General features: G+C 38.1%; 1 protein-coding gene across 2 annotated transcripts in view; it reads right to left on the reverse strand.

The window, feature by feature from the left end:
- The window catches only part of LOC150087122 (pre-B-cell leukemia transcription factor 1-like), a 591592-nt gene that overhangs the window by 61553 nt on the left and 510969 nt on the right, over window positions 1-19070 (reverse strand). For both annotated transcript variants that reach the window (XM_090372973.1, XM_090372972.1), the window contains exon 4: window positions 2008-2198. In XM_090372973.1, coding sequence (XP_090229099.1) covers window positions 2008-2198 — 191 coding nt within the window. The remainder of the gene's footprint in view (window positions 1-2007; window positions 2199-19070) is intronic.

Below are 19070 nucleotides of genomic sequence, written 5' to 3' on the forward strand. Positions count from 1 at the left end.
AAGAATCCAAGTGCTGATAAAGGGATGGCGTGGAAATTTATTACTATGAAAGAGAGCTACATGCGAAACCTTATAATCCTACAATATCAATTAAAATTGAAAAATAGGACTAATTATGTTATGGGGCTATATTTGTTGGCTTACTGCTTAGAAACTGTCTTATTGCGTTTGACAAAATATTAAATAAGTATAGTATCTATTTATTACTATTATCGGTGTTCTGCTAAGGGCAGGTCCACGCATGCGCTCTACTTCTCCATATCTCCCTATCCTCAGCCCTTCTCTTCGTCTCTTCATATCTATCACTTCCCCTCTCAATTAATCTATCACAGGTTTTCTCAATTTCCCCTCTGGGTCTTTTCGCCTCAACTTTTTTATCCACCACATCCTTAATCAATCCCTCATCTAGCAACGCTTGTCCAACTAATTCTCTTCTGCCTTCTAATTATTTCAGCCAAACATCTCTTTTCAACCACCCCTCTGAAAACCTCCCCATTTCTCATTTTATCAACCCATCTTATCTTTTCCATTCTCCTCCACGCCCACATCTCAAAACTTTCCTATCTTCTAATATCTTCCATTCTCAATGTCCATGTCTCTGCTCGGTAAAGTATCGCACTGCTGACTAGCCATCGTACCAATCTTTTCCTTAAATCAATTTCTAATCTCCCACATAATATTCTTCTTTCTTCTCAACTGCTACTCTCGTTCTTATTCCTCTCTTGCTCTTTGCTTCTTCTACCATTATGTTCCCAAATAGCTATACTCGCTCACCTGGTTTATTCTCTCTCTTCTTATTTCAATATTTAACTCACGCCCTTCTCTTCCCAATTATCATCTAAAATTTATCACATCTTTTCTTTAACCAATTTCTGCAATCCTTCCTCAGAATCTGCCAGTGCCATGTCATCTGCAAATCTAACACTCTCAATAACTTTCTCCCAATCTTCACTCCATACAGTTTTTCGTCATCCACATTCCCTTCATAAAATGCCTCTTTAAACCATTTTTTTTTTTACATATACTCGTATATTTAATAAAGTTGAGGGCAGACAACACCCCTGTCTCATCATACCTCTTTGTATGACGAGACAGGGCTACACTTTCAGTCACCTTGTCCTACCCTAACTATTGCTTTTTGTTAATCTACTAACCAGTCTCCTGTCATTCCAATCCGCTCCTATCTTTTCCAATATATTCAATAATTTAACCCGTTCTATCTAATCAAACGCTTTCTCCAAATCTATAAAACTAATACATACACTTTTGTTCACTTGCAGATGCATTTCTGTCAACATTCTTATCACGCCTATTGCATTCTTTGTACCCCGCCTCTTCAAACCAAACTGGTCTTCTTCTACGTTTTCCTCCATTCTTCTTACTATCCCTCTAGCCGCGCAGTACCAAACAAATAAGTATGGCAACAGCTGAAAATTACCCGAAGCTCACATTTGTTTGATTTATTAAAAAAAAAGCATATATAAATACTAATAAAACACAGATTATCAGGATATGGAAATGAACGTTATGAACATCTTATAGAATCTAGAAGAAATACATGTAGTAAAGTCCACATTAAGATTCAAGTAAATCCTTGGCTGTAACAAAAGTATATAAAACAACGTATATAGAAGTACATTCCATCATATACTGCACATTAAAAACTAAATATCTCATATCCAAAGAACAAGCAACTCATTTGGTGTTGTGTATACGAATATATAAGTATTGTAAAGTTAACACTGCCAGCCTTATGTAATGAGGATAGAACATGTATTAATACCTACATGACTGCTTGACAGTGGAATGAATACCTATCAGAAAGGCGATACTGTTGTATAAGCAAATGTGTTATTTTTGTATTGCTAATAAAATGCTGGTGAAGGTTGAATTCATTAAGTATGCCAGATTAAAAAAAAAAAAAACAAAAAAAAAAAAAAACAAGAAGTAGCAATGTATTTATACAAATCGAACAGTCAGTACTTGAGAATCAGAGCTACCACCCACCTGGCGTCCAAAAACCTGGACCGCAGAATCATGACGGCCTCGCACGTGCTCTGCTTTAGCTGGACCTGGATGGAGTTGAACTTCTTGTGGATGATCTGGACCATCCTCTCAATCTCTTTCGGCGTGATGGGCCGCGTCCTACTCTGCTCCCTCAAGAGGTTCATCACGTGCGTCGTGAACTCGTTGCACGCCTGCCAAAGAGAAAAAGGTCAAAGATCAAACTCGTGCTCTTCGGGCGGAAGAAAAATTTGTTGGATACATTGAAACAAGTTAGGAAAAGAAGAGCAAAAATAACAGAAAGAAGCACAGCACTTATATTCAGGCAAATAGGAACGGTGTATTACTATATTATTCAAGCGTTCTGCTACTTCTTTCGTATAATTACAGACATAAAGGCTCCCAAATACCCGGATCTAGCAAGCAGTCTTCAGCACAAGTAATAAAAGTGTGAGGTTTCTGACAAAGCGAATATTTTAACCAGTTTTGATTATCATCCTCTAACTACTGCACTACCACTGTCTTTAAGTAACTGCATAATTTTGAAGAAAAGCCCAATTATTGCTGCGAGTAAAAAAAAAAAAAAAAAAAATGCTTTGTTTTTGGAGTGCAATGCATTACTAATTAAAAAGAACATATATTTCTATACATACAGGCCTAATAATTTATTAGGTCTATACGTATATAAATCAGTTTACTGAATGTACCAAAGTTGGATCAAGTTGGAATGCGCTTTCAATTACGAAGTCACCCTACCATAAGCATCCTGGACAAAAGCACTCTTCATTCATTCTTTATTCAACAATTGTGCTCGATCTGCAAAAAGTTCCAGAAGGATAGCGGTTCCCCTCTGAACCACATTCACAGCAAGCAATCAAATATCAGAACGGTTTACTCGCAAAATACTTTGTCTTCAATTTAAATTATATCAGACAATAATCTGACTGAATTCAGAGTCGTGATCCTTTAGGAGTAAACGGAATGAATACTTTCGTCCATGATCTTTAAGCCCCTTACTTCCGGAACCATCAACCAACCCTTTCTCCATCAAGAAACTTAATTTTATAGCACATTTTTGTTATGCTTAATCTTTAAATTTATTTTTAATTTTATTTTGTGATAATCATCCAGCCCATAGTTTTAAACCATAACTCTAGAGTAACCTGGTTCTTTCCCTTTTAAATCTTTCTCTTCTTTAAATAAATTTCTGTTGAGAGAGGATGCTCCGCTACATAAATATGAACTTCCAACAGCCTTTCTAACTGATATATTTTTTATTACAATTACACCCATCCCTATGCGGTGAATGTCTTTTAAAGTCAGTGAGCCACACAAACAAGAAGTTTCACAATGTTTCATTTCGCGGGATGCTTTTTTTTATTTATTAAAGACTGGTCCCTTATCTTCGAGCGCACCTGTATCCTGTTACCTTCTCACATAACTTCATACCCATTCTAATCTTACTCTAAAACTCTTTAGTTCGTCTTATTCGGTTCATAATAACGCACACGACAGGAAAGCAGCCATAAATCAGAGGCAGCTGTTACGACACAATCAACAATGCGTACGACCCTGCCCTCACTAAAACTCTCCACTCTTTTTCTCCCCATCCCCCGACCATCGCGTATCATCTCCATAGGTAAACTAAAATGTGTGGAAGAAAACATAACCATAGACGGTGTGTCACAAGAGTGGAGTAGGCCCAGACATATGTAAGCACTGTCAGTGGGACTATTAAAGCTTCATAAAGGAAGGTTGAAGTCAATTTTATGCCTTTACTGCTCTCTGTAGAACAACACGATGACTGTGTGGGGCCTACTGTTCTATTTGTCAATCTCTCGAGCTTGTCGGCTATAAAAGCATCGGCTGGCAGATTTATGGACATAATGCTCAGTGTTCAGGCTGCGAGCAAGCCCAGAACTTAATCGCAAGATTTAAAGACAACCTAAGCCTAATGTTAGGCTTAAGAACACAATAAGCTAACCGCACTCCTATCAGCTGCTGACGCCATACTTCCTGTTTTTGGGCAATATATTTATTATTCGGTTGGAGCCAGCAGCTACCATTTTCTTTGTTGATAATCTATGCCAGTGATAAATACACATATCATAAACGCCTCTCTTTCCTCTAAGCTCTCCTGGGAGACTCCTGTAATCAGCTTATCAGGACCACCACAGAACCGTCAGCGGAAGACCTCGATTAAGATGCCCATAAGAGGAATCTGTTTTAACAATAGCAAAGAAAAAAAAAAAGACAGAAATAATATACTGAGAGGCCATTATTGTTTCCTTATATTAAGAATTTAAAGACCTTTCTTGGGTCGTTGCTTCCTCCTTTCCCTACAAGCAGGTGAGATGAACGAATTTCGAATTAGCGTTATACACATTGTACAAAGTGCACTGAAATAAAACATCGATCGAACAGTAAGCTGTACATGATTATTAGGACGTTTTCAAGAGGAAGTGCTGCTAACCACCTTCAACAATTCAAATAAGGAACTTTTTTCAGTAAAATTTGCAGGCTAGATTTGAAATTGGGCGGTTTGTCTGTTGTGCGTGATGAAAACTCTATAAGCGGAAAAAGCTTTTTAAAATTAGAAATTCCTGCCATGAAAACTTCTAATTCTACGAAGCATCAAATAAATCTCTCGAACTGGCCAGCGAAATCTAACTGAATTTTCCAAAAAAAGATGCAAGTGGAGTGGGTCTCTACTGCTAGGGAGGGCATCGAGTAAGGGACATTATTAGCAAGAAAGATGAGCTCAATCTGAAATGATCGCCCTAAAATACGGGTTTATATTTGTGGTCTCATAAAAATTTTTCTGAATAAATTTGATGGTGCCAATTATTTCAGACGAATTGCTGAAATTTATGCCTTTTACACTGAATACTGTACAAGCCTGAATTTATTTACAGTTCTAATGTTTACTCTCTTGGAAATGCAAGTGGATTGTTTAACTGCGGTGTAAACCCAAAGCCTGCAAAGAGTGAAGCTTTGCAACTGCTTCCTCTTAGGACCATGCACCACTACCACTTTATATTTGAATATCGCTACTCAACTAAACGAATATGTTTCTTCAAATGCGGATGCGGGATTTGCATTAATGGATATAGGTTCACTGCAGTTCTTCGGCAAAAACTACGATTACATAATCTCTAAAGTACACATCAAACAATATAATTTCCCAGGCTAATCTGCCAATCGCATTAAGGACTATTGATAACACGAGACGGTGGAACACTGATTACGGGCAGTGAGTCCTCCAGAACATTAGTAATGTCAATAATGTACTTGTTATTGCTTAAAAATATAATGTGACTTCCTTACATTATCGAAAGTAATTTTCTAATCACTTGTTTACTTCAGTTACCCCTCTTCGTGAGGGCGTATGGCAAGCTTTAAAAAATGGCCATCATACAATTCGTACGCACCCTACATTACGGAACCAGCTACTGTTCCACCGCAAAATCCTAAAGAATAAGCTTAGGCTCTTAATTAGAAAAGCTTCAGTGAGTCTTTGGATGGATATATGTATTTCGTTCGTTGAAAAATAAAATATCTACTCTGGAAATGGCCTTATGCTCTATCAAACAAAACAGTGACGTCTCAAAGGCACCGTTGAGTACGATAAACAAGTGGTTGACGATAGGCACAGTCCAACGACTTTTTATTTCAAGTATAATAAAAACTTTATTATACAGTAAAAAAATTGCGGTCTTGTCTTTTACAAGATCGTAAAATTTTGTTACACATGCCTAAATTAAAGTTCCAATTGATTTTTAAATCAAAGTTGAAAGCCGTTTATCGAGTGACCCATAACTATTGACTACTGGCAGCAGTGGTGTTATTAAAGTGTCACCACCTAGTTCCTGCACAAGACTAATTAACCGTTCGTAGTGATTAAGGCTTAGGGAGCTAAAGAATTTCCCCTTCTACTGTCAGAAATAAATGGTATTTCTTTATTTCTTCTGCGCGTGGCGTTCGCCGGCTGCCTTCGCGTCCACTGGAAGCATCTTTCTATTTATATCAAGAACCAGGGTCTTAAAAGCGAAGCTGATTTTTTTTTTTTTTTTTAACAGTTTCTCTGATAAGTAAGAGAGTCTCGATTTTTGAGCAAAGTTGAAACCACTCCAGATCTGTGGATTTGATTTACTGTCCCAAAAAAGGGTCAAATCTATTGAAACAATGCGTTTTCATTCTAAGGCGGAGTTTCGTACATGCAGGAGCTTTTTAGAAGGCAATTACACGACGAATTTATGTGATATATTATAATATAAAAAAGACATATAAGAAAAATAATCAATAATGTACATTTATCAGATAAAATTAAATACGAGGTTTATAATTTTAAAACCTTAAATACTGTACATCTACCGGTACATGTAGCCCCATCTGACAACTATTAATGTACACAACGCGGCGTGAACAAATTTATTTTTATACGAGTACAAGAATTATCTGAGATGAAAATCAAGTCCTAAACCTGCAAGCTTTTAATTTATCAGATGAGTATGTCACGTTACATCATCCAATAAGGGTCACGGCCAAGTGATACAGTGAAAGATCGTCGCCACATTTTGGTGTGGTACAGTACTTCGATGCCTTGCGTCACACTGCAAACTTAATTCGTGAACACTAGACCAAAATGTCAATTTTCCACAACGTTTGCTCTGGAAATCTGTAAACGCCACCCTGGCATGTTATCGCGGTCCATCCGTGTCAACATTTCACTAAACTCTTCTTTGCGTGGCAGCCTTCAGTGACGTCTTTAACACGAAGAATATCGCGCTGAAAATTTGGGGGTGGAGCTGGAGTGCACCAACGCCAGCTATTAATTTCTCCACAACCACAGGAAACAATTACCGCATCAAAAGGTGTGATCGGACGTTATCTTCCAGCTGACCTGTGTCCGAAACCGGTAGGAGTGGACCGAGAGAAGTCCTGACGGAATGAGAATGACAAGTGCTGCATCTTGTGTCGGAGGTTCCACGACCAAAGCGATAAGGGTACTCGCCGGTGTCAAAGGAGGAGTGCAAGTTCAAGTGGGGGGTGCGCAAATTATAGCTGTTGGCGTGGCGCTTCGGTTTTATTCCCGATGTCAGTAATTAATGAGTACCGCGAGAGATCGGATGCTCCCCTCTTAACGAGGCATAGTAGACGGATGGCACGAGCTGACAGCGCCGGGATTCTAATTATTACCTCCAACCTCCGGCGCCGCTACTATCAATCACTCCCGATACAATGACAACCATTGACTTCTGGAACTCTTTCGATGACACCGCCTCCCTCCGTCACATCCAACGGAGTCTGCGAATATGCTCGGGGTGCTCTGATACACTTGTACTGTGTCCACTGGCGATAAATGAGTTTGCATGACAGATACAGGCTTAATGCGATCTGATTATTACACGGAATTATTACTTCGGGCTTGTGGGATCGGTCTTAACTGTCATTCGGAGAACAGGCAAATTAAGAAATGGCGCTTGAAGATGACGTTTTGGACGGTACTGATGATCTTGAACAGTCCGAGAAATTCTCAAAGTGTCAAGAGGGGGCACTCGCATATATATTATACACGTTTGTGCGACCTCTACGTAAATTTCGAATGCTCATATATTTCAGCGTTCGTATCGTTTTACCACTGAATAGAGCACTAATCTTAAACATCACCAATTCGCTTGTAAGCAATAACACGAGTACATAGTAGTAAAATGAAGTACAGTATATGAGAAACGTTTGATCATGCAAAAAAAAAAAAAAAAAAAAAAAATTACAATAATAAATTCCCCATCCGAAGAGAAGCCCATTAGCGAAAATTCTTATTTCTTCTCCTTACTCATTAAAAATTATATTTAAAAATAATAATATTTTTCGGGCTACTGACGGATAGTTAAAGTAAGCCACTTCGTTAGGAACTCAGTTTGATCCAGAGGCATATTTTCCTTTTCAGTCACCAAACAGGTGTAGTCTATCTAGGTGGCCGTCCACCGAGATTATTTCTCAGGTTAAATTATCCAGGCAGCCCAATCCCCCAACTCCAACCGAAAGAAGAACTAAAGGCATTATTCTTTTTTAAATGTCTGCTACTGCCAATTCTAAAACTACTGTTTAAGTGCATTAAACATCTGATTACGTCGTTTATGTGGCTCTTTGCGGAACAAGAGTGCCGATAACAAATAACTATCATATTGAAAATGAGAACTGTTAAAAGGCCACTAATGTTAATTATCATCCCACATAAAAACAGTCATTGCACGCGGTACACTCCTCGCTAACAATTACTGTGGCACGTGAAGACTATAACAAGTAACTGGCTGTTCACGCTCGTGTGGCCTCACGTGCAAGGTACAATGAAAAGGAAAGGACTCGTCTACAGTCACAACAATTTCGTATAGTCATTGTGCGTCTATTAGTTGTTAGATGGCAACTCTGATTGAGGTGATTTGTAGTCCGCTGATAGATTTAAACAACTGGGTTGGAAGCGAGTCTGCCGCAAGGGGACCACACAATCGTAATCAACCCACAGCCAGTGCTAGTGCTACCTAGGTAAGATATCCTCCCCAGATTCCATCAGTGGGGTGGAAAGACACCATTTTTCATTCCGAATTACAAAGGGGGAAAACACGCCTTATTTGTTTTTAATGGCACTACACAATGACACTGATCATTTTGTGTGTCAGTTGTGCTGAGTCTGCGCGGGCCGCTACGGAACACCATTAGCCCCTGGCCTGTAGTGATTAATATGGCAAGACGCAGTGAGCTTTTTGATTTACGATCATTGAATGCGCCCACTTGGCAATGACACAGGTAATCCTCTATCATTTCGCAACTCCAACTAGAGACTCCGGTTCGGCCTTTCCTGCCCCGGTCGGTGGCTTCGGGTTACTACTTACACGAGCAGCACCACTTGTAGAGTGGGAAAAATTTCATTACACACTAAACGGTGGCAAGGAGCACTTGTCCATTTATTGAGCTTATGGTGCATAGACGGGCTTCTTTCCCTTTGGCATAACGATGATGATGATGACATTAGGAGTTGAAAACCGTTGTCATTCTGAGAAAATTGAGGCTTTTGTTCGCTCCACTATCGCCGTTGCACCATTAAAGAGAAGGGAAAGAAAACGGCTGGCAGTACGTGGTAGCTATTAAGGCGTTTCGTGAGCTTTTCACAGGGCTTTTAGAAGAGCCAACAGTGTACACTAAAGCCCGCGTGTTTAGTGAGAGAATGAATGAATCCTATGGCCTTTTCATGTTCCTGCTGGCAGTACGGACAAAGGTTCGCCTATCCACTTAAAAAGCCCTAACCAGCCAAACATCACAGCAAGCAGGAAAACATTACAATGGAAACCGCCAGGGAAATACAGTTGATATTATACGCAGCCCGTCGCTAATGCATCGAACAAGAACAAGAGCCGTTCTCTCTAAGAGATTAGAGTGTTGTAAATAAAGATCTCGATTTATCGGGGATACGCAGACCTCAGTACAGTTTTCCTTTTTGCCGAGTGTCTCAATACGCATACAAAAGGAGTTCCGAATACTTTTAAATATTATTAACTAGCGGAGGTACTCTGAATTTAGAAATATCCCTTAACCAAGTTGGCGTCCATCGAATTCGGAAGCTGGAAATTATTTTTGCTACAAAAAAGCCTACGCCTTCCTGGAAATCTTTTGCCCTTTTGAGCTAAAGGCGTGCCAGTTTTCCCTACTGAAGTCCTTGACTGACTTTCTTATACCATTGTAATTTTGATTCTACTACAAGTTGTCGCATATTGCTTTACGAAGATCGATCGCTTGTTTTCGTAGTGCCAACAATATGTAAACTTCAGTTTGCCTTTAGTTTGGAAAAGGATTCTCATTCAGTCAATGGATAAATTTTGAACAAAATACACGAAAAGTTACAAGAACACGTGGCAATCGAAAGCAGTAATTATATATTCAGGACAACTATGTCCTGACAACTAGGAGAAGTGTTTGATTACATAGTTTTTCCTGGTTGTTCGTATATAATTAGATGTTATTTAGAATAACAAAAGGTGTTTGAATACGTGATTAATAAAAATAAAAATAAATAAATAATACATTCCATTCATAGAATTACCTAAAATAACACAAACATATTTATAAATTATATAAACTATACATATATATGTACTAACACGAAAAAAGTTATGTAACAAAAGTGATACCGCCAGATTTAACAGGAATGTGAAATATAATGCCAACTTAGGGTCAGTTCATGTGCTGAGGGCGCAACACACAGACATCAGAAATATAGACGTCTAGGAGAGAAAAACTACATATTGTCCACACCGTAATGAAACCCGAATGAGCATTAGACAAATATTATTGCTATTGCACTTCTCAGATCAAGTGCATAATCAAGTTTCGCTAGAAAAAACAGAGGTTAATTTTGATAATAGTTGTTGAAGAAGTCTAAAGAAAGATTCTCAACTATATTGGTCCTAAGTGGTATTCGGACTTTCAATCTCAAGCAAAAATAAAAACCAGTCAATCACTCAGAATTTCTGAATAACTCTTAAAAGAAATACAAATCCTTAAGCATTCAACAATTGTTTTAAACAAAGTTATAATGTAACAAGAATTCATTCCAACTAAGTTGTATACCAAGAAGGATATTACTTGCTGAATTTTGTGTTTACTAAATACGAACCAACACTGACTCGTTTACTTTGATTCCATTTAAGAAATGGTAAAGACATAGGCCTAGTTTGTCCATTGAAACCACAGGGAGTAAGCAAAAGATCATCTAGTAAAAAAAAACAGAATGAAGGGTCTTTCCCTGTCTTCGATCCCCCGTCTCCTCCCACCACCGAGGTAAAAAAATCCATTTTTTGACCTCGGTGGTGGGAAAAGGGGCCTGGATGGGGGGAGGGGGTCATGAGGTGAAAAAAAAAAAAAATGAATTACTACTCTAGGCAATTATCGGCCACCAGATAACCTCAAAAGGCAAAAGTAACCAAGAAAAACGGAATGGATAATAATATGAGGATGAATTTAATGAACGCAACTATTTTCTTATAACTCGCGTTCAAACCAGAATTAATTTTTTGCTATCGCGTTGGTAAAAATTGGCTTTTCACAACGCATGAGACAGAAGACAGGTGCTGGTGGGACCCATACACCATGGTAGTGAGGAGAGGCGTAATAAGCTTTTTAGCAGTTGAAAGTGACCAGTGAACATCCACTATACAATGAGGGTCATCAAAAGTGACATGTACTTGTCTGAAGATGACGTTAGTTAGAGGATGCAGAGGCTTAAGGATGAATTACAAGATTTAGTTAATGTTCTATGGCAAGTCCAGGCGCGTGCTATTTTTAGAAAGCCTGATTCGAGAAAATCAGGGACAACTGAGGATTACCTCGCTGTCACATTGTACAGCAGTGTTTGTTTTGTGCATAACCTGATTCGTAAGAAGCTGCAATTCAATAGAGTGCATGCGTGTTGCTTCGCGGCATACTGATCTATGAAGCAAAAGGCAACAACTTTCTTATATGCGGCGTGACAGGCGACAAGTCATGGCATCACATCCAGTTTGAAGCCAAATGAACTAGAAATGAATTTTGTCCATCCCTGTGGCTCTCCGATGCATTTACTGGGTTGCAGACAGACTGCTGTTTTTATTTCTCATCATTTGATTGGAACTGAAGTTCAAAAATACTTGGAACACATCCGGAAGAGTCATGTTGAAACAAGGAACAGCACAATAGCGAGAGATTTAATTTCGAATAGGTCCATCGTGGAGAACGAGAGATACTGCAAGTTTCTAAAGAATAACCTGAAGCCGGCCATAGACAAAAATAGTGCGAATTGCTGCTCAAGGCATCAGTGTTGCATGGGGTCAGAATGCAGCATGACAATAAGCCATCTTACGCCCATGTACAATGGTATCAATGATCAAGGACCTGTCCATGGAAGTCATTCCCCTTCCATAATTATCAGACCATGCATCACTCGATTATTACCCGGTTGAACACCTGAACGCGGAAATCAGCACAACATGTTTTCATACTGACCACGACATAAGGTCGATATGAGGGATGCAAAGTTTCTTCAGCGACACACCAGAAACATCATTAATGATGACATCTAGACAACATTGGAATTGCTATAAGGGCAGGAAAGCTGCGTTGACAAATAATGTAAAAAAAAAAAAAAAAAAAATGCTGGTATTATAAAGCAATAATATATGTTACAGAAAAACAAATATTTTCATTTGAGCCACCCTCATAAATCATGGCAACGTGGGAACTACACCTTTACAACCAAAATTGCGGTAAAATCCACTGAGGTTAACGATTCCATATCAACACACTTGAACATCACATGGAATCCGACAGGGCATTGAGGATACCAAACAGATGGATCAACTAAAAGTACAATATACTCAGATCTTGAAGTTCAGCAACAATTTCCAGATGAAAGCCGATAAAGGATTGATCACACTACAGCCCAGCCGCTGCTTCTGAAATACAACAGACTACAACAGGCACAGGCTAACCTAATATCATCCCATGGCAACAAAATACTAATGAGAACGCTAAAGTGGCAGCGGGCGAAAGAGCTAACAATACCACTGAGTGACATTTGAAAGGTCTGAATAAGGAAGCTTCAGACCAAATTGCAGGGTTTGAACAAGTTCGACAGAATTACAAATGAAGTGGATTTGTTACTTCGAGGCACGAGGACAGACAGTGAATTGTTAGTAAACGCCTGAAGACAATCACAATTACAGCGAGAAGTTCCCGAGATGGTCTTTAGTACAAATAATTAATACCATTACGTTTCCTATTTGGACATCTACATTCCGCGACCATAAGCTACTTCTTTTCAGGCGAAAAAGGGTGTAGGAAGACAGTCAGCAGCCAGTAAGTGCTATCTGAAACGCCAACGAAGAGATGTGAAAAGAGAGTGGATGGACAGGATGAAAAATGAGACACTAGTCACTTAACACTGGAGGTGTGTGTGTTTCTGTGGGAGGAGAGGGAAGGAATGGAGGGATGATACTTAGCCTACTGAGAACTAAATACTAAATACAGTGTGGGCCAAAAGTCATGGTCGGCTGAATTACTATGGTCAATGTAACGGAGGGGGAAAAAAGAACTTTTAATTTTTAAATTTAAAAAAAACCAGCACCACGAGGGGCAGGATGTAACTATTATTTCGAAGCTGAAAGTAATTTATTGAAAACACAGAAGGGGTAAAGATGTCCAAAACTTAATTAAAATGAGAAATCTAACAATAAATTACAACCAAAGGTTAATAAAGCGGATAATGACAAGATATGATGAAGTGTTAATTCCTACGTACCTTTGATTCTATTTCCATCAAATTCAAGTTTTTTGCTTTTAATTTACAATATATGATTAGATTATCAAAGAAACAGGCCAAAAGCTGTGTTTGTCAATGGAACATCTAAGGTTGCACAGAGAGTTCATCCAAGTTATGACTGACAAAAAAAAATGCTAGGTAGTTATTACCAAATGGTAGGGAATAGTGTCCCCTTCCCCCACAAAGTTACCTTTACTTCTGGAAAACTTGCTGCATACTACGTGAAGATACTATATGTTAATCGTCTTACAAACAGCAAGACGACTAAAAACTGCATTTTCGACCATAATTTATAAAAGGGGATGCGCTTAATTCTGGTTCCTCCCTCTGTTTAAGTTAATTAAAATTAAATGTTAACGAAACTAATTTAATACTAATATCAATTTTGAAAATACGCAACTTAACTAGTTTAGAGAAACTACATTGATCGTTTACAGTAAACTTCTGTGTACAAGGACCGCTTCATCCCCCCCACGTCTTCCAAGAAACAACTAGTTCCGCCACCTCATAAGTGTAGCGCAGGAACAAAGAGCGGTGGTGTAGTTTAGACTTACCTCCCCCCATCGGTGATAACATCGCGGAGGGCTACTTAGTATGCACGGAGAGTGTTCGCCATTAGAGTAGCCTGCGTTCTCCATGTTGTAGATTACATGATTATATGGTTGTGATAATGACCCGGCCAAATGGTCGCCCATTGAAGGCACATTTGTAGTACAATTACTAACAACGAATTGTCTGGTCAGAGAAGCCAAAGAAATCAGATTTAAGGGGGTGATGTTCCCCTCCGTCTACTTAAAGGGAATCATACAAGCACAACACGGTTGCACGTAGAACGCCATTTAGATGTGAAATAGGTTAGGAAAGATCAACGATAATTTGAATTCCTTTAAAATCGGCAATTCAATTGTGATGGTCATTAAATTTGAAGAGGGTTTGACCAAACTTTTTTCCTTGTTTTTTTCGGAGTTTTTTTTTATTATTATTTTTTTTTAAGTATGAGAATCGAACAGCTGCAGATCTGTTCTCGTCCAAATAAATACAAGATACAGTTATTCATTTCCAAATATCTAACTACAGCTTTTTGACCAACCTAAAATACTCACATTACACTTAACTATTAAAATCGTAATGGTTTTTGCTGTTCCACTTGATCTCGGGAGGACGATATTAATAATTTCTCTTCTGTGTACTAAAACATTTTATTAAGCTTTACAATGAAACTTTGCTTATATGTGGACAACAAAAGTTTATTATCGCATTTCTAGTCCTCGATAACCATCATTGCTTATAAAACACAGCGATCTCTGCCAAAGCATTATTGGGTAATACCAAGAGTCTAAATTATACCAAAACTGCAATTTAGCAGTACTGGTATCTGCGTTATTGGTCGGGAAGATTTTGCTAATTTGGAGTTAGTTTTCATTTAAGTTAATAATATGACGAGGAAAACACTTGGGGCACTATAAGTCGATCAATCATTATTAAAATAATTTAGTTTTAATTGCAATCATAATTTGACTCTAAATAAACCAACAACCTCATTTTTAAGGGGGAACTTTATCCTCAAGGAACAGAACAATAGCCATTTTTGCTGTACTAACACAACACCCTGCAATCACCCAAAAAGCTTAAATTATTCAGAAAAAAATTTCATATGGCAATAAAACTAACAGTTATTCCATCGATGATCAGCTTTTAGAGAAGAGCAAACAGCTCATCACATTTAATTAATTTTATGCGATATCCTTTCGTGTTTTCTGTTGATTTTAGGCATTATATACGGAAAAAGGATATCAGAAAAGGAACGATCTTCAACGACTATTATTTCTTGCATAGGTTTCATACTTAAACATGGAAGTTAGTAATTAAGAAGAAATTTCTGTAAAGAAGCAGTATTTAAGAGGAAAAAAAAAACAATTACATATTTAAAATATTTAGAGGATGCAAATGATTATACGTCTCTCTCTCTCTCTCTCTCTCTCTCTCTCTCTCTCTCTCCATTTGTTAGTTGTAGCAATTTTCCTCAACGTCTATCTGCTTGATGACTGCTGACACTCCCCCGGTGGAAAATTTATGCGCTTCAACCTAATAATTACAGAACTGTGTACGGAAGGCAATTTGACGTTTCAGGGTAACACGTAATGTTTTCGATTACATCTGATTAGTCTGAGCTGTAGATGTTGATTATATATCTGCGGACGGGTGATCATCTTTCACGAGACTTTCTCACAGTTGTGACTTTTTCTTTCATTCTTGTAATGGCTGTGAGCCAACATTTACAAATGGGCCTCTCATCGGGTCAACACGGGCTTTTTAATTTCCATTACACCTAATTTATGGGATGTTAAAATAAAACGTAAGGATGAATGACTGCTAACCACCCTAAAAGTCTAGAACGACTGACCCACATTGACGGCAAACTGGGAATGGCTTAGAGCAGTGCCTTGACAAAGGGCGAGTTATACAAACAGAAATTCCTAAAGTAATAATTTTCTGTGTTTGTAAGAAAGATACAGCTGTAAAAGCAAATATAAAACAGTATTCTAGCCTCTCCCCAACTAAGAAAAACGGCAAAAAGGCAGTGTTTACATTTTCATAAGGATGAATGTAATAATCGTTGAATTTATTTTCCTTCCTTCAACTCTAGCGAGAGCAGACAAAAATGCAAAAATGCACATGACTACGATCAGATGCCCCTTAGATAGATTCTAGTTGCTCTTTGATAATTTCATATCGCAAATTACAGGTTAATACAGTGAAAAATCGATTTGTTCTAATGGATGGGGCAGTTCTCAGTTGATCTGATCGGTCCCCAGTTAAGTTTCCTACACACACACGTTTCAGTCTGCTTTACGCTGCACACGAATTATTCTAATAAGAAAACAAATCACATTAAAAGTCTGACGTTTATACCTTAAAAATTAATAATAAACAATGAATTTCATTATCGCATGACGGAGTAGGAAAATGGTTAACTCGCAGATGGATTATAAACGATTTTTTGATGTCAGTTACAGCCAATATAGAAGGCTCTTTTCACAGTTTCCTTTGAGATTCAGCTGTTACTCTATTCTGAATCAGTTCGATATCCAAAACTTTAAGGAGAGGACAAGGCCTTTCAATTTTTTTAACACATTTTAAGTAAAAAATAAATATAACATAACAGTTATTGTTAGTCCAATGCATTCAATTTGAGGTACAGTCATCTGAGATCAGGTGGAGGGAGAGATTTTCCTTGTGAGTTATTTTGGGTTTTTCAGCCCGCATAACAAGCAAAATGGCTTGTAAACACACATAAACATAATAAGTAAGACAAAAAAAAATCCAAGAAAGTATCAAAGGAATCAGCAATATGATCTAAATATTATTGACAATCCAAAATGATTTCCATCTACCGCCGCCTCCGTAGCCAGGTGGGAAGGAGCAGCAGTGCGTAGCACACGCTTCTTGATTAGACCGGGGTTCGAGCCCGTCACCACCAAATACGGAGGATGCGGAAAGGTCAGGAAATTACCACCGCATATCCCGGAGCAATATGGCCTTAGTTGCTAATGCTCCTAAAAACCAAATAACAAACAAACAAACAAACCATCTACCAACCCACCCACCTCCCACTGCAGTGCATGATGGTATTTATCTTGACGCAGGGAGACAACAGAGATTTATATATAGCATGATGATAATGATAATATACATATGCATAAGACAGACGGCTTTTATTTGGTCGGAGAAGTTACAAAGTATTTCAATATGATAAAACTGCTCTAAAGTGTAATACTGTAGTATTCATTAATAACCGAGTTGGGAATAAAGCGATACATAAAATGCAATTATCGCACGTATATACTTCTTAACTGCGCTCAAGATCGTAAGTATTCTAAAAACTAATTTTCCTTAGGAGAAATAGACTGCCGTAAACAGCAGTTAAATTTAACACTTCAATATCTACCAAGTTGCATATTTTATTCTGCTGGGAATTGGAAGCCAAGAATTTTGCCACAGACTAGAGGGCATTTTGTCGGTTCCTATTTTCTATATTAGTTATTCAGAGCGTCGCTTGATAGTCGCAGACCACTCCATCAGTCGAAATGCCCTCTGGCAGTTACGGAGTACATGGAGAAACGATTACAATAACATTTCCTGAATAAGGAGAAAAAAAGAAAAGAAAAAATCGAACACCAACACAAAGAGATGCACACTCAATTAAAATGTAAACATTTAATATATGGCGGCGGCTACACTTTAAAACAAAGTCTTTAAGCGGAATTTATAAAGCAAAAATAAAAAATAGTTGTAAGTCTCGTTAATAAAGATACATAAAACAGGAAGCATTAAAAAAACAGGAGTTGCAGGGCAACTGTTTGTACCTGTTCCGAAGTTCAAAGTTAGAAAGAAAATTCGTAATGAAAAAACACGAATCCTTAATTATGAATACAAAAACTTGATTTTATTTGGAATTTACTGAATACCATTCGATCAACTAAAGATAAGAATTTAAAAAATCTCTGACCAAGGAGGGAAGCAACTGAACAGAGCCTCCTTAAGAGATAAATAACTGCTTACTGCCGATATGATATAAGGTAAACTTACCACAACCCTACCGGGCTTGGGATGTTCAAAATACGAATATAAAATATATGGATAAATGAGAATATTCACAGAAGACATAATTCTCTTCATATCATCCGACATGTACCATAAGTTGTTGCATCATCTCTAGCTTCCTGATGAGTGCTAATATCGATGTCTAGATTAATTTACATGAACGAAAATCCACTCAGTTCTTAAAATTTCAAACCGATTCGCAATCTCATTGTGACAAACAGTCATCCACTGCAGTTATTGTCTGTTTTTGTTCCAAACCAACTAAGGCGTCAGTCTCTAAATTGCGTGTGCTTTACTGTCGGTTTGCTTGTTTTGCAGGATGAAAAATCCGAGTTTCCAGGAAGGAAAACGTGTGCTCTTCGCCCTGGACCGACGAACCCGGTCACAGTGTGAAAGAGTGGAGATGGGGGAAACCCCTGGTGCCGTCAGACAACTAACACACTTTGTTCAAGAGCCTAGCGGAAATGGGGAAAATCCCTGTTGCCGTCAGACAATTAACACTGTGCAAGAGCCTATAAAGACTTCTGTCTTAACTGATTTAAATACGATGTAGAAGGACAGCGATCGTAAACACTGTGCTAAGGGATTCTTTCTCTAAAAACACACCAATTTGCAGAGTCAAAGTACAGTAATGAAGAAATAAATTCCATAGTATTATATTATATTACTAATGACCAATTGGCAGTATCAGTCAACAGTTCGTAAAACCTTTTCTGGTACAAGCATACGAAGGAAACCTATTTGGAATTCACTTGTCTTCAGTAAATCCAATTTTTAAAACTGAACTTTATATTCTGTACATTAAAGGCATACTCTCCCTATAATAAAAGAGTAAAACAAAAGAACATAAAAAGCGAAATACTTAACAGACATGTTTATCACCAAGCAACGAACACGCCAAACTGACTAAACAAGAGAAATTATTCAAGCACGTGTGTGGTCAATTCTGTTACGGTCATTAAGGAAAAATAAGAGGCTTGGTAGCTTTAGGCAATCGCCCACCCAAATATTTTCGCGGGCGGTGGTACTAAACTGCTTATGTGGTAATCGGATGCTAAAACAGATACTATACTGCTCGAAAAAAATTACACAAAACATGTAGAAAACGTGG

The sequence above is a fragment of the Mastigoproctus giganteus genome, chromosome 4 (genome assembly GCF_048544385.1).
Source record: "Mastigoproctus giganteus isolate SK-2022 chromosome 4, ASM4854438v1, whole genome shotgun sequence".
Classification (NCBI taxonomy): Eukaryota; Metazoa; Arthropoda; class Arachnida; order Uropygi; family Thelyphonidae; genus Mastigoproctus; species Mastigoproctus giganteus.